A 16,379-nucleotide genomic window follows, 5' to 3' on the forward strand; every position below is an offset into this window, starting at 1 on the left:
AGAACAGATGTAGGGGCACACAGTGAATTTGATAGCTGGCAGCCTGAGCATGCTTTACCTGTAGAATATCCAGTGCTCCAAGTTCAGTCCAGCGGCCTTTTTCTGGGCTGTATACCTGTGTCCCTTTAATAATGACAGTGTGAGCTGGTAGGTTCACACCCCAAGCCAGTGTTGCCGTGGAGACCAGGACCTGAATAAAAGTCAAACAAAGTTGAAAATCTGCTCTTCGAGACCTAGTGCGCATGGCATGCATCTGTGAGTGCAGTGAGTTCAAGAGCATGAAAGCAGCGTATGAACAAAGCACTATATATTTGTACATAAGCCTTTGATGACTCGAGGTGCAAGAGTACTGTGCACTGTGTGTATAGTAACACAAAACAAAAAACCTGAGCAGTGTAAGAATTATACAAATGCCAGCAGCGTTCAAGTCCCATTGCTTACCTGAATGTGCTTGTCAGCAAAAAGATCCTCTACAAGTGTTCGGTCCACTCTAGTCATGCCAGCATGGTGAATGGCAAAACTGTAAGGCAGCAGGTCTCTGAGTTCCAGGTTCTGTTGGATAGCAAAGGCAGGACTGTAGTCAAACATACCAAAACAGCACAATCTAAGAGACAAACATGGGGCTACAAATGGCAGTGCTTGGGGTGCAGCATCTTACTGCTGGCTTCCCCCCATAACAGAACAAATAGGGCTGGGGTAGCTGCACCTAGTGGAGCTGCTCTTGCACCACCAGGACAGTTTGTCTGCCCCCTAACAGTGGTATAGCCAATGTCCAGATAAGCTACCCTTTTTCTGCTAGTCAATCCTCACAGTGATACATGGCTCAGGGGGTATAAGTAGAGGAAGAGCAAATACTATCCACCATTTAGAGCCAAAGCCTGGCTATTTCTACAAGAAAAGGGAGAAGGCTGCTTGACCCAAATTAAGCCAATCCCTGTTCACAGCCCACAAAAAGAACATGCGACTGACTTCTACCCTCACCACTGCTTTTTCTTGAGCATATTCACATGTTGCTGCTCAATGCGCCTACCTTGCACTGCTCTGCTTCCGTTCTTAAGACCTCTGTGGAAGCTGAGCCCTCTCTTAGGAAAAGACCCAAGGTATCCTTTTCCAAACACATGTCTCTAATGGCACGTGCAGTCTTCCCGGTCTCTTTCCTTGAGTGAACAAATACCAAAACCTGTGAAAGATAGCGCAAGTTGCAGATACCAAATGAGAAATAAATTAATCACACAACGCACATCAACATGAGCTACCAAATGAGTACCAAAATGGGTTTAGATATTGGATCTCAAGAAAGCATTTTAATCCAATATGGTGAACAGATAAACAGATAGAAAACAGATTTCAATTCAAAACAAGTATTGGCAAAGCCAATAGGTCTCATCTACACAAGCACTATTGGCTTTGGCACTGTATTTTTGTCATGTTGTACACCAGTGTGACTGCAGTTCAGTGTGGTTTAGAGTGGGGTAAACTAGAGCGGAGTGGAGGTGGGTGGACTGACCTGGACTGGAGGGGATTGTGGTGTGGTGGATTGGAGTGTGGTGGGCTGGATGGATTGCATTGAGTGGGGTGTATTGGAGTAAGGCAGATTGTTTTGGACTGGAGTGGACAGATTGTTTTGTGTTGAATTGGAGAAGATTGTTTTGTATTGGAGTGAGGCAGATTGTTTAGTATTGGAGTAAGGCAGATTGTTTTGGACTGGAGTTGGCAGATTGTTTTGGATTCGAGTGGGGTGGGGTGGGGTGGATTGGAGTGGGCAGATTGTTTTGGATTGAATTGGAGTAGATTGGAGTAGAGCAGACTGTTTTGGATTGAAGTAGGGCAGATTGTTTTGGATTGAAGTAGTATTTTACAGAACAACGGAACCCAAAGGAATTGAGACAGGGACCTTGGGCAATTTCATGTTATAGAGAACAGTGGTCCCTATTCAGGAGGAATACAGTGTGATAGATAACCATACACTTAGAATAGAATGTATGTCTTTTGTCCAGCCGGACAAGAATTTATTTTCATAGTATTTTTCAAAAGTAGTATCAAATAAAACATTCAAATGACAAGTGGGCACAGCCGTGACCAACAGAACACAAGACAGAACAATGAACACAGAATTGGCCAAAAGGCAAGCCAAAATGGGTCTGTACAGTTGTTCTCAGTATAGACAGACACAAATTAATCATCACCGTTGCACAATGTGTTATAGCTTGAGTCTAGTGCATAGGGTGTTTGGGTGTCGACGACGTTTCGATGCCACATTAAATATAAGGCATCATCTTCAGGACAAACAAATAATGCACTGCTGTCTTGATAATATATCACAACTTTTTTACAATTCTTTACATACAAAAAAGGAACAAGGGGAGAAAAAGGGGGATAAAAAATGGAAAGGAAGAATTTTAACCACATTTGACACAATACTAGGCATGTTTTCAGCATAACGTTTGTGACTTAGGTGCTTGGAGTTGCGTGAACAATGTGGAATGAAAATTAGTGCGCCATTCCCTCAAACGCGCCTGGTATTGCCCTAGGGAAACCCTCCTAGAACCTAAACCTAAGAAAACGCAGGAACGCTTAATTTGTGTCACCACTTTTTCACCAGCATCACATGCAATCAAAAAGAGTATACTCAAGCATTGGCCCGTGTTAAATGCCGGCCAACTAAACCTTGAATGCCCACTGTTCGCCTTTAAACGGGCAAAAAACATTAAAGATCATCTAGTCCGGGCAGCCCTGCCAAAACCCCCCCAAAAAACAACTATCAACGATGCATGGGGGTTACCGACTCTTACAGGTCATGTGAAATGTGGGAGCTGCATATGTTGTGATTACACTGTTGAAGGCAAAAACTTTGAGCACGGAGCAATCAAATATGAGAGAAAATATTTTTCTAACTGTAATTCAACAAATGTTGTGTATGCAATTTTCTGTCCCTGCAAAATGTTCTACGTGGGCCAGACAAGCCAGAAAATCAAGCTCAGGATCGGACAGCATCGCAGTAGAATCCGGTGTAAAACGGCTAATGCACCCCTAGTGGAGCACTTTACGGACAATGGACATACTGAGAATGATCTCAAATGGACAATTATCACAGTGATCAAACCACCCCCAAGAGGGGCAGACATTTCTCAAATACTCAACAAGGAAGAGCTCCATTGGATTCTGAGAACCAATAGCATTCACAGTGGCCTCAATCGCCTTGAAGACTGGACCTCCCTTTTATAAAGATGTCCCCGTTTTTCTAAAAAGATGTCTCTTTCAACGTGTATTCAAGTCACAAACACTGCCACTCTGTATGCACGTGCTCGTGTAATCACACTATGAGTCACTTACTCTGCACCTTTCCTGGGCAACCCACACCACCTTAAAATGGCCGCCTCCTTTTCATCATTTTAGTCCTTATTCACTTTCTGCCAATTGTGTGCCTTAACCAGTCCTTCCCACACCACCTTAAAATGTCCGCCTCCTTTCTATCATTTTAGTCCTTCTTCGCTTTCGGCCGATAGTGTGCTTTAACCAGTCCTTCATCACTTTCTGCCGATAGTATGCCATAACTAGCTCTGCCTCGGCAAACCGGCAGTCTCCATTGAAACTCCGAAGCAGATGCGGCGATACTGCCCACGCTCACTGAAGTAAGTAGCACGGCTAGATCCCTTGGACACCACCTCTTTAACATGGCGGGTTCACGCCTAACCCATTCTTACCCCTCTCTGCTTCCAGGTAATGCGATCGTGCATTCTCCAACAGCTGGCAGACAGCACCCAACAGGACTTTCTGCCATAAAGCAAACAGAATTGGTAATTAAATTATTCTGTTTTATACTCAATTTCCGTGTCAACTCCACCCCTTCTTAAACTTAGACACCTCCACCTCTGCCTTTTGTTCATTTAGATCCCGCTGGTGTCAGCAACCCCCAAAGCCCAGATGTTGAGCGCTCCTGCGCCTATAATGAACCGTTGACTCTCTGCCACCTTAGGTAAAGTCCCCACTGCCTTCTGGGTTTACCCATGAAAATATTTCATTCACCTTCGCACCGCGCCGTTTTTTTGTTCCTCCTGAATCACTGGAAACACCTTGCTCATAATCAGGCACTGCGCCGGTTCGTCGTCCTTTAATATGCAGACTGGTTTTTATCATACTCACTTGTCTCTTCTCCGTTGAAACACTGCAATAATTCACCATTTCATGACGAAGCTGTACTAGGCACCATAAATCAGCATCAATTCAACCAACTCCTTTTTAACGTCGTCACTGCGACACGAATTTCAATCCTCACTCAGCATAGAGTAGAGAAATGTCACCACCTCTGCATGAAATTCAATCCACATTGTTCACGCAACTCCAAGCACCTAAGTCACAAACGTTATGCTGAAAACATGCCTAGTATTGTGTCAAATGTGGTTAAAATTCTTCCTTTCCATTTTTTATCCCCCTTTTTCTCCCCTTGTTCCTTTTTTGTATGTAAAGAATTGTAAAAAAGTTGTGATATATTATCAAGACAGCAGTGCATTATTTGTTTGTCCTGAAGATGATGCCCTATATTTAATGTGGCATCGAAACGTCGTCGACACCCAAACACCCTATGCACTAGACTCAAGCTATAACACATTGTGCAACGGTGTTAAATGATTAATTTGTGTCTGTCTATACTGAGAACAACTGTACAGACCCATTTTGGCTTGCCTTTTGGCCAATTCTGTGTTCATTGTTCTGTCTTGTGTTCTGTTGGTCACGGCTGTGCCCACTTGTCATTTGAATGTTTTATTTGATACTACTTTTGAAAAATACTATGAAAATAAATTCTTGTCCGGCTGGACAAAAGACATACATTCTATTCTAAGTGTATGGTTATCTATCACACTGTATTCCTCCTGAATAGGGACCACTGTTCTCTATAACATTGGATTGAAGTAGGGCAGATTGTTTTGGATTGAAGTAGGGCAGATTGGAGAGGGCAGATTGTTTTGGATTGAAGTAGGGCAGATTGGAGAGGGCAGATTGCTATGGAGTGTATTGGGGCAGATTGCTATGGAGTGTATTGGGGCAGATTGACATGGATTGGAGTGGGGCAGATTGACATGGATTGGAGTGGGGCAGATTGACATGGATTGGAGTGGGGCAGATTGACATGGATTGGAGAGGGGCAGATTGACATGGATTGGAGAGGGGCAGATTGACATGGATTGGAGTGGGGGCAGATTGACATGGATTGGAGTGGGGGCAGATTGACATGGATTGGAGTGGGGGCAGATTGACATGGATTGGAGTGGGGGCAGATTGACATGGATTGGAGTGGGGGCAGATTGACATGGATTGGAGTGGGGGCAGATTGACATGGATTGGAGTGGGGCAGATTGACATGGATTGGAGTGGGGCAGATTGCTTTAGATTGAATGGGGTAGATTGTTTTGGATTGGAGTGGGGTAGACTGTTTTTTATTGGAGTGGGGCAGATTGTTTTGGATTGAGTGGGGCAGATTGTTTTGGATTGAGTGGGGCAGATTGTTTTGGATTGAGTGGGGCAGATTGTTTTGGATTGAGTGGGGCAGATTGTTTTGGATTGGAGTGGGGCACATTGAAGTGCCGCAGTTTGTTTTGGAGTGGGACCGATTGTTTTGGATTGGAGTGGGGCAAATTGGAGTGGGATGGCTTGTGAGAACTCGGGTGTGGTGGACTGGGGTGGTTTTGATTGGGATGAGTGGTTTGGGGTGAATTGGATTGAGCGGGGCGGAATGGTGTAGAGCCGGGGCGGAATGGTGTAGAGCGGGGGCAGACTGGTGTAGAGCGGGGGCAGACTGGTGTAGAGCGGGGGCAGACTGGTGTAGAGCGGGGGCAGACTGGTGTAGAGCGGGGGCAGACTGGTGTAGAGCGGGGGCAGACTGGTGTAGAGCGGGGGCAGACTGGTGTAGAGCGGGGGCAGACTGGTGTAGAGCGGGGGCAGACTGGTGTAGAGCGGGGGCAGACTGGTGTAGAGCGGGGGCAGACTGGTGTAGAGCGGGGGCAGACTGGTGTAGAGCGGGGCAGACTGGTGTAGAGCGGGGCAGACTGGTGTAGAGCGGGGCAGACTGGTGTAGAGCGGGGCAGACTGGTGTAGAGCGGGGCAGACTGGTGTAGAGCGGGGCAGACTGGTGTAGAGCGGGGCAGACTGGTGTAGAGCGGGGCAGACTGGTGTAGAGCGGGGCAGACTGGTGTAGAGCGGGGCAGACTGGTGTAGAGCGGGGCAGACTGGTGTAGAGCGGAGCAGACTGGTGTAGAGCGGAGCAGACTGGTGTAGCTTGGGGCGGATTGGTGTAGCGTGGGGCGGATTGGTGTAGCGTGGGGCGGATTGGTGTAGCGTGGGGCGGATTGGTGTAGCGTGGGGCGGATTGGTGTGGGGTGGATTGGGGTGTACAGCACGATAATGTGTTAAAGCATCATTTCAGAATTTATACAAAAGAAAGAAAACATTTTGCTTTGCAATTAAATAATCCTCATCTTTTGAGAACAGCGCCCAACAGCAAAAACAAAAGAAAAAATGAGTGCAAAGTGAGAAAAGAAGACTTGGCAAAATAAAATAAAGTTAAATAAAATTTGCAATTTAGTTTGTCCTGCTGGGCACCTTTTAGCCAGTCACACATCTCCGGTTCGAGGGAACTAAAAGTTAAAAGAATAAAATAGTATCCCAATCACGTCGGGAACAGCGGACGGGCACTTCTTAAATTGAATCAACCAGTGTTTGGTCCCTGCTACACAGAGACGAACAGCAATAATTTTAGGCCTGCCATGACGAATTAGGAGGCTGTAAAAAGTGCCACGCAAGTCAACAAATGGTAAGCAAAAGGCATGCTACAAACCCTTTTTTAGGTCGAGCCTGGGCAGCGCGTGCGCTGCTCTGCGACGCATGCTGTATTGGAGTATGTACTTTAAGCACCGCCCATTCTCCGCCCATATTTGTCATTGTCCTTCATAAATGCTGGTTTCTGATTCATTAATAGGCTTGTTAGTCCCTCATTAGCACCGCCTTGTCTTCATTTGTAACCTCACACGAGGACTGGCCCATTTACTTCGGTTGTTACTCGGTATGGAATATGCTACTTACCAGTATGCATCTGTTCTTGGCATGTAGAGCTGCAGAGTTGTACACTTAGCATAGATCGCCATCTGGTGTTGGGCCCGGATGTTTGCAGTTTGTTTTTCTTCTTGGACAGTCTTTGGAAGTCACGAATTCGGTGACTCCTCCTTCGGTCCGTACTGCGCATGGGCTTCGGCTCCATCCTCAGATTGTTTTTCGCCAACAGGGAAATGATGGAGCGATGTAATAACAGTGAGAAACCCATGTGTGTTGTATCTAAATAAGATGTACTGGAACAGATACAGGTAGCCGGGGAGGCGGGTGGGCGTGTACAACTCTGCAGCTCTACATGCCAAGAACAGATGCATACTGGTAAGTAGCATATTCCGTTCGAGGCATATGAGCTGCAGATTGTACACTTAGCATAGATTATATAGCAGTACCCAACCTTAGCGGCGACCACCGGTATCCGTTGCAGTGGTTTGAAAAAGTGTCTTTAGTACAGCCTGGCCCACCCTAGCTTGCTGCTTGGAATGCACATCTACACAGTAATGTTTTGTGAAGGTGTGCGGTGTAGACCATGTGGCTGCTTTGCAGATGTCATCTAAGGGTATATTCCCTAGAAAAGCCATAGAAGCCCCTAACTTTCTTGTAGAGTGGGCTTTAGGCGGAACAGATAATGTTCTTTTTGCCTTTTGATAGCAAATTTGTATGCACTTTACAATCCACCTAGCTATCCCTGATTTAGAGATGGGGTTGCCTTTATGTGGTGGAGAGAAGGAAGCGAACAATTGTTTAGTCTTCCTGAAGGGTTGCGTTCTTTGTATGTAGTACAGCAAAGCCCTTTTAACATCGAGTGTGTGTAAGGCCCTCTCTGCAACAGATTGAGGTTGCGAGAAGAAGACAGGTAATTCCACCGATTGATTGAGGTGGAAGGGGGAAATGACCTTGGGCAGAAACTTCGGATTTGTGCGAAGTATGACCTTGCTGTGATGTATTTGTAGGAAGGGTTCCTGTATAGTGAACGCTTGTATTTCACCAACCCTTCTAAGGGAAGTGATAGCTACGAGAAAGGAATATGCTACTTACCAGTATGCATCTGTTCTTGGCATGTAGAGCTGCAGAGTTGTACACTTAGCATAGGTCGCCATCTGGTGTTGGGCCCGGATGTTTGCAGTTTGTTTTTCTTCTTGGACAGTCTTTGGAAGTCACGAGTTTGGTGACTCCTCCTTCGGTCCGTACTGCGCATGGGCTTCGGCTCCATCCTCAGATTGTTTTTCGCCAACAGGGAAATGATGGAGCGTAGTAATAACAGTGAGAAACCCATGTGTTGTATCTAAATAAGATGTACTGGAACGGATACAGGTAGCCGGGGAGGCGGGTGGGCGTGTACAACTCTGCAGCTCTACATGCCAAGAACAGATGCATACTGGTAAGTAGCATATTCCGTTCGAGGCATATGAGCTGCAGATTGTACACTTAGCATAGATTATATAGCAGTACCCAACCTTAGCGGCGACCACCGGTATCCGTTGCAGCTGTTTGAAAAAGTGTCTTTAGTACAGCCTGGCCCACCCTAGCTTGCTGCTTGGAATGCACATCTACACAGTAGTGTTTTGTGAAGGTGTGCGGTGTAGACCATGTGGCTGCCTTGCAGATGTCATCTAAGGGTATATTCCCTAGAAAAGCCATAGAAGCCCCTAACTTTCTTGTAGAGTGGGCTTTAGGGGGAACAGATAATGTTCTCTTTGCCTTTTGATAGCAAATTTGTATGCATTTTACAATCCACCTAGCTATCCCTGATTTTGAAATGGGGTTGCCTTTATGTGGTGGAGAGAAGGAAACGAACAATTGTTTAGTCTTCCTGAAGGGTTGCGTTCTTTGTATGTAGTATAGTAACGCCCTTTTTACATCAAGTGTGTGTAAGGCCCTTTCTGCAACAGATTGGGGTTGCGAGAAGAAGACAGGTAATTCCACTGATTGATTGAGGTGGAAGGGGGAAATGACTTTGGGCAGAAACTTCGGATTTGTGCGAAGTATGACCTTGCTGTGATGCATTTGTATGTAGGGTTCCTGTATGGTGAACGCTTGTATTTCACCAACCCTTCTAAGGGAAGTGATAGCTACGAGGAAAGCTGTTTTCCAGGTGAGAAACTGTAGCTCACATTTGTGCATTGGTTCGAAGGGCGGACCCATTAGTCGTGTAAGAACTAAATTTAGATTCCATACAGGGGAAGGTGGTGCCCTGGGAGGAATTACTCGTTTAAGGCCTTCCATGAAGGCTTTAATAGCGGGCACTCTGAAGAGTGATAAATGCTGCCTGTTTTGTAGATAAGCAGCGATCGCTGCTAGGTGTAGGCGTATGGATGAATATGCCAGGTTACACCTGTGAAGATGGAGCAGATAGCATATGATGTGCTGTATGGATGCATCTAGAGGGTTGATTGTATTGTTGCGGCAGTAAATTACAAATCTTTTCCACTTTGCGGCATAGCATGCTCTAGTGGTAGGACGTCTGGCTTCCATGATGATGTTCATACAATCAGGGGGAAGGTTAAGGTATCCGAATTCTAGGATTTCAGGAGCCAGATCGCCAGGTTGAGCTGAGCTGGGTCCGGGTGCCTGATTTCTCCATGGTTCTGGGTTAGGAGGCATGGGGATAGATGCAGTTTTTGATGTGGTACCACTGACAGTTGTAGTAGCGTGGTGTACCACGGCTGCCTGGCCCACGTCGGAGCTACCAGAATGAGTGTGAGGGAGTGCTGTTGTAGCTTCCTGACCACTAATGGAATTAGTGGGAGAGGTGGAAAGGCGTATGCAAATGTGCCTGACCAGTTCATCCATATCGCATTGCCCTTGGACAATGGGTGTGGGTATCTGGCGGCGAAGCTTGGGCATTTTTTGTTTTCGTGGGTGGCGAAGAGGTCTATCTGAGGATGCCCCCACTGTTGGAAGAATGGGTGAAGAACTTGTGAATGCAGTTCCCATTCGTGTATTTGTTGCGTTTGTCTGCTGAGCAGATCTGCCATGGTGTTTTGTACGCCTGGAACGTGCTGTGCCAGGAGAAAGATGTTTTGAGGAATTGCCCATCTCCATATGCTCTGGGCTAAGCGGGAGAGCTGGGGAGAGTGTGTCCCCCCCTGTTTTTGGATATAATACATTGCAGTCATATTGTCTGTGCGAATGAGGACTGCTTTGCCCGAAATCTGTTTTTGGAAAGATTTTAGGGCTAGAAAGATCGCCAAGAGCTCCAGATGGTTGATGTGGAGCGATTTTTGCTGTGGCGTCCATAGACCTTGCATGGTGAGGTGTAGAAGGTGCGCTCCCCAGCCGGAGAGCGATGCGTCCGCTGTTAGAGTCACTTGAGGAACCGGGTCCAGGAACGGCCGCCCTTTGGAAAGGTTTGTGGTGTTCCACCACTGCAGAGAGTGATGTGTGCGGCCGTCCACCAACACCAGATCCGTCAGCTGACCCTGGGCCTGGTTCCACTGTTGTGCTAGGCACTCTTGAAGTGGACGCATGTGGAGTCTTGCATGGGGCACTATGAAGATGCAAGACGCCATCATTCCTATGAGCTTCATAAACACTCTTGCTGGAAGAGAGTGCTGAGGAAGGAATGTTTTGCGTAAGGCTTGAATGCTTGTGATTCTGGCTGAGTTTGGATAGGCAATACCCTTGGAGGTGTCTATAGTGGCCCCGAGGTATTGCTTTGTGTGAGATGGTATGAGGTGGGACTTTTGGTAGTTCACCGTGAAGCCTAGCTGGTGGAGCAGTTGGATGGTGCTGTTTGTATGCTGCACACATTGGTCGTAGGACGCGGCTTTTATCAGCCAGTCGTCTAGGTAAGGGAAGACGTGAATATGTTGACGTCTGAGGTGTGCTGCTACTACTGCTAGGCATTTGGTAAACACCCGTGGTGCGGTGGTGACCCCGAAGGGGAGAACCATGAATTGGTAATGTTGCCCGTCCACCACGAACCTGAGGTATTTCCTGTGAGAGGGGTGTATTGGAATGTGAAAGTATGCGTCTTTCAGATCCAAGGTTGTGAGAAAGTCTCCCTGGCATAGGAGTGGGAGGACTTGTTGTAGAGTGACCATGTGAAAATGGTCTGAGTGTATGTAGGCATTTAGAGGCCGGAGGTCCAGAATGGGTCTGAGGGTCTCGTCTCTCTTTGGTATTAAGAAATATAGAGAGTAGACCCCTAGATTTCGTTGGTTGATGGGGACCTGCTCTATAGCATGTTTTTGCAGGAGTGAAAGTACCTCTTGTTTGAGCAGTGTGGAATGTTCTTGAGACATTGGACGGTGCCTTGGTGGGATATTGGGTGGGGTAGATGTTAGCTCTAGACAGTACCCTGACCGAATGATTTGGGTCACCCATTTGTCCGATGTTATGGACTCCCATACGTGGATAAAGTTTTGTAGTCTGCCCCCGACCGGAGTGGAATGGTCTGGGGGGAGCGGAGGGGAGTCATTGTGCGGGGGGGGGTGGCAGAACGGGTGTTGTTGGTTTTGCCCCTGCCCTTATTGTTGTTACCCCTGTAACCACCTCTCTGATTGCCCTTTGAAAAGGTATTTTGAGGAGGGGACTTGTAGGAGGTAGAGGCGTTATCGGTGGAGGAGCCTCTACCTGTGCCACGAAAGGACGAGCGTCGAAAGGAACGTTTGGAGGCTTGTGTTTGGAGTGCCCCCATAGACTTTGCTGTGTCTGTGTCTTTCTTCATCTTTTCGAGCGCTTCGTCTACCTTTGGCCCAAAGAGTGTTTCCTGGTCAAAGGGGTGATTGAGTATGGATGCCTGGACTTCAGGTTTGAACCCTGAGATCCTGAGCCAGGCGTGGCGGCGAAGCAGGACACTGGTATTTATGGCCCTAGAAGCAGTGTCGGCTGCATCGAGGGCACACTTAATGGAGGTGTTTGTGATTAGTTTACCCTCCTGTATAAGGTCATGAGCCTTGTGCTTGTATTTTTCTGGAAGGTGCTGCATAAGAGCCTCTAGTTCGTCATAGTGTGCTCTATCATATCGCGCAAGCAGTGCTTGTGTGTTTGCAATGCGCCACATGTTTGCAGCTTGGGAGGCGGTGCGTTTACCAGACGCGTCCAGAAGTTTAGATTCTTTGTCTGGCGGTGGGGCATCTCCTGAGGATTGGGAGTTAGCCCGCTTTCTAGCCGTGGAGACAACTAGGGAATCTAGGGGAGCAGGGCCCTTGATGTAAGCAGGGTCTGTAGGTGCCGCCTTGTACTTCTTCTCTATTCTAGGGTTTAGTACTCTGGCTCTGACAGGGTCTTTGAACACCTCTGTAGCGTGCTTGGTGACACCCTTAAGCATGGGTAAAATGGAAGTAGATTTGTCTTGTATATCAAATGTATCCAGTAGGAAGTCTTCTTCTACTGGTTCACTGTGCATGTCCACCCCATGGTAGTGTGCTGCTCTCTGCACTAAATGATGAAACCCTAAGGAGTCCTCTGGAGGAGACGGCCTTGATGGGTATAGGTCGTCCTGAGGTACATTGGGTATATCAGGGTTATTGTAATCCTCCCATGGATCTGGGGTCCCTGGTGGAGTGGGATCCATTGGGGCGTCCGCCGGGTAATTGTCCGGATCCCCATCGTCCGGATCTGGGGATGGGGCCGGATCGTAGTGAGGTAAAGGTGGCGGAGACCTGTGAGGTGGAGGCGGTGGAGGAGGTGGAGTGGGTAGGGGAGGCGGTGGTGGGGAGGGCACTCTGAGGGGAGAAGTAGCAGAGTCCTTCCTTTTGGGTGGAGGAGGAGGCGCCGGAGCATGAAGGCGTCTTTTCTTGGTAGTTAAAGTCAAAAGCCCAGTCTTTGGATCTTTGGACAAAGTCTTTTGTAAAGGGTCTGGTGTAAACCGAGCCAACGGTGTCGAGTCGTCCGTTGGCACCGGTGATTTCGGAACCGGGGGTTTCGATGGTCTGTGTGCGCCATGCTTTTTTGAGGTCTCCGGGTGTTTCGGCGTCGAAGGATGTTTCGGCGCCGGAGCGTCGGTGCCGACAGATTTGTGTTTGTGTTTGGTTGGCACCGACTGTCCAGGCTTCGGCACCGGTGGTTTCGGAGTCGAGCTGGATTTTGCAGTCTTCGGTGCCGGATGCTGTTTTTCGGCACCGGGTGTCGGCTGGCTCGATCCCGAGCTGCCATGAGACTTTGGGTGCTTCGACACCGGGCCCGAAGGTGGGGTGATCGAAGTTTTGGTTTTGGATTTGCCCAGGCCGGCAGGCGAGGGAGTAACCTGAGTCTCTTTGGTTTTCGGCGCGGGAGTGGGAGGGGGCATAGTACTCACGGCCCGCTGCGCTGGTGTAACGTCCTCCGCGTCGGAGTCGTCGGCCTCGGAAGCGCTGACGACGTCTTCCTCCTGCTCGGTGTGTGTTTGCCCCGAAGCTTCGGCGTCGTCTCCGAAGATGTCCGGTGGAGCTGCCGAGGATGAGTGCGCCATGGTGCGTCGAGCTCTTCGATCTCGGATGGTCTTCTTCGATCGAAAAGACTTGCAGGCGGGGCAGTCTCTAGCCTCGTGTTCCGGAGAGAGGCAAAGGTTACACACCTGATGGAGGTCGGTGTGGGGAAATTTAGACCCACATTTTGGGCACTTTTTGAACGGAGTCCTTTCCATCGGCCGGGACCGGAGTCGCGGAGGGCCCGAAGGCCGGTGTCGATGTACGGGATGGAGAAAAGTGCCGCTTCGAGAGATGAAGATGATGAAGGAACTCGAAGAATCGAGGATTTTCCGTCGAGGCTGGAACCGTAGAAGTTCGAAGCCGGAGCACGAAGTATCACATCCGAGCCCGATGGCGGAAAAAAACAATCTGAGGACGGAGCCGAAGCCCATGCGCAGTACGGACCGAAGGAGGAGTCACCAAACTCGTGACTTCCAAAGACTGTCCAAGAAGAAAAACAAACTGCAAACATCCGGGCCCAACACCAGATGGCGACCTATGCTAAGTGTACAATCTGCAGCTCATATGCCTCGAACAGCTGTTTTCCAGGTGAGAAACTGTAGCTCACATTTATGCATTGGTTCGAAGGGCGGACCCATTAGCCGTGTAATAACTAAATTTAGATTCCATACAGGGGAAGGTGGTGCCCTGGGAGGAATTACTCGTTTAAGGCCTTCCATAAAGGCTTTAATAGCGGGCACTCTGAACAGTGATAAATGCTGTCTGTTTTGTAGATAAGCAGCGATCGCTGCTAGGTGTAGGCGTATGGATGAATATGCCAGGTTACACCTGTGAAGATGGAGCAGATAGCATATGATGTGCTGTATGGATGCATCTAAAGGGTTGATTGTATTGTTACGGCAGTAAATTACAAATCTTTTCCACTTTGCGGCATAGCATGCTCTAGTGCATAGCTTTCCAAACTGTGTGGCGCGACATGTTACTGTGTCACGCCCCATGCGTAGGTGTGTCGCGCGATGCGATGTCTGCAGGGCCGAGATTAGGGGAATGCGACTCGAGCCTCACTCAGTGATTGCGATGTGCAAGCGGAAGGCGAAGCAGCAGCGGAGCGGAGCCTTGTGGTCAGGAGCTCGATTCCGCTATACCGAGGCTCAGTGGGGGCATTGTCAGAGTCTCAGCGGCGGAGTGACGCGGGCCTGGATACAGCGAGAGGCCAGTGGAAGTATTGACCTCCCCCCCCCCTCCCCCCGGGACTGCTACGACGCTGCTTACGGTTCTGCCCTGAGTGCGTGGCCTTGCTGTGACAGTGGCATCGGAGCTGCCTCTACCCCTCCATCCCAGGCACTCACTGTTGTGAGTTAAGAGAATCCATGCATGCTTTGGTTCCTTAGGCTAAATGTGAGCTGAATGTGAGCACAGTGTCACACAAACTCCACCCTGGTAGAACCAGCATACGACCATTCAACATCACATGTAGAAATTGTGCGGTGAAATAACATTTGCCAATGAAGCAATATGATGAACGCACAAAACACACAGGGATGATGATGCATTGTAAACGTACGGCAGGAAAGGGGCCATGTTTGAGCTGTCATATTCCTGAAAATGCACTCATACGTTTTTATGCTTTACCTCTGGAAAATATATTTATTTTGATGCCATTAGTTTTTATAAACACGTATTTTTTATAGACATGTCTACAAACGTTTACTAAAAAATGAATCATTTTTATTACCAGGATGCTGCTAAAACGCAAATGTAGTCCTGCTTGGATATAGCAGCAGATGTTTTGTCACTGAGCACTGGAACGTAGAGCAGAGTTTGCCAGCTTAATGGCCCGGTATCTGCTGTTCCTAAGCTGGGATAGTAGACCAGAGTCTGGGATTGCCATGAATGGAGGTCCGTTATAGAAATGTTTTTATACCGCACAAAGAAATTAATTTTATCTCCAGCTTAACAGGAAGAAACAAACTTGTAACGTTTGTTTTTTCCATTCTCCTTCAACAATAGCAAAATGAAGAAATAGGTAACAACAAAGCCTTTAGATTGGAAAAAAAAGTTGTACAAAGTGACACTAAAAATCCTGGATAAATCGTAGCTTCACCAATTAAAATGTGTTCTATATCCAAATATTTTATTTCATCAAAACCTTTTTCTTCATTGTTGCGCAATAAAGCCCTTTCAAATATGTGCGTTCAGAATACAGTGCAGGCTGGGTCAGATGGCTTTTTTTATGTGACTTTCAACCATGCTGAACAGCAGACGCGCTACTATACAACATGGCTAAATGACATTGACAATGCCAATAGCGCTCGGATTAAACGCGGATGAAAGCGGTCCCACCTGAGTTCAATGCGCAGAGACGGTTGATAAGTTGCATGATTGTTTTATCGCTCACAATTCCCCCTTCCTGAACGGATTTTTGTATAACTCATATTCAGCAAGGTAGCAGACGGACTTTGTGCGTGGTTGAAAGGGTTGGCAGTGCGTGTACCTGCCCTTTTTGTGCCGTTAATCACTGGGGCATGTGTCAATGTGTGCATGATTATATTCTTGTTTCATGTACAAACCTAACCTTGCTTACACTCAGTTTTGTCAGTCACTGTCTTTGTTAGAATAGATTAACAATTGCTTTATTAACCTTCCTGCTTTCTCAAATTTGCTTGGAAATGCACCATTTGCCCACTACTTTTTCAAAAATGTCTGCGCTCGCTGGCGTTACCGTGTCCCTAAATAAAATTGGCCAAAAAGGTGTGTCACCAACATGAAAAGTTTGGAAAGCTGTGCTCTAGTGGTAGGACGTCTGGCTTCCATGATGATGTTCATGCAATCAGGGGGAAGGTTAAGGTATCCAAATTCTAAGATTTCAGGAGCCAGATCGCCAGGTTGAGCTGAGCTGGGTCCGGGTGCCTGATTTCTCCA

The 16,379-nt window shown here is 47.7% G+C and overlaps 1 protein-coding gene across 1 annotated transcript in view; it reads right to left on the reverse strand.

Moving 5' to 3' along the window:
- SNRNP200 (small nuclear ribonucleoprotein U5 subunit 200) overlaps positions 1–16,379 on the reverse strand; it is a 468,968-nt gene that overhangs the window by 282,172 nt on the left and 170,417 nt on the right. Inside the window, exons 17-19 of the mRNA XM_085634342.1 lie at positions 1,031–1,180; positions 442–552; positions 59–190 (exon numbers count right to left, since the gene is read on the reverse strand). Coding sequence (XP_085490468.1) covers positions 59–190; positions 442–552; positions 1,031–1,180 — 393 coding nt within the window. The remainder of the gene's footprint in view (positions 1–58; positions 191–441; positions 553–1,030; positions 1,181–16,379) is intronic.

Source organism: Triturus cristatus, chromosome 11 (assembly GCF_964204655.1).
Source record: "Triturus cristatus chromosome 11, aTriCri1.1, whole genome shotgun sequence".
Lineage (NCBI taxonomy): Eukaryota > Metazoa > Chordata > Amphibia > Caudata > Salamandridae > Triturus > Triturus cristatus.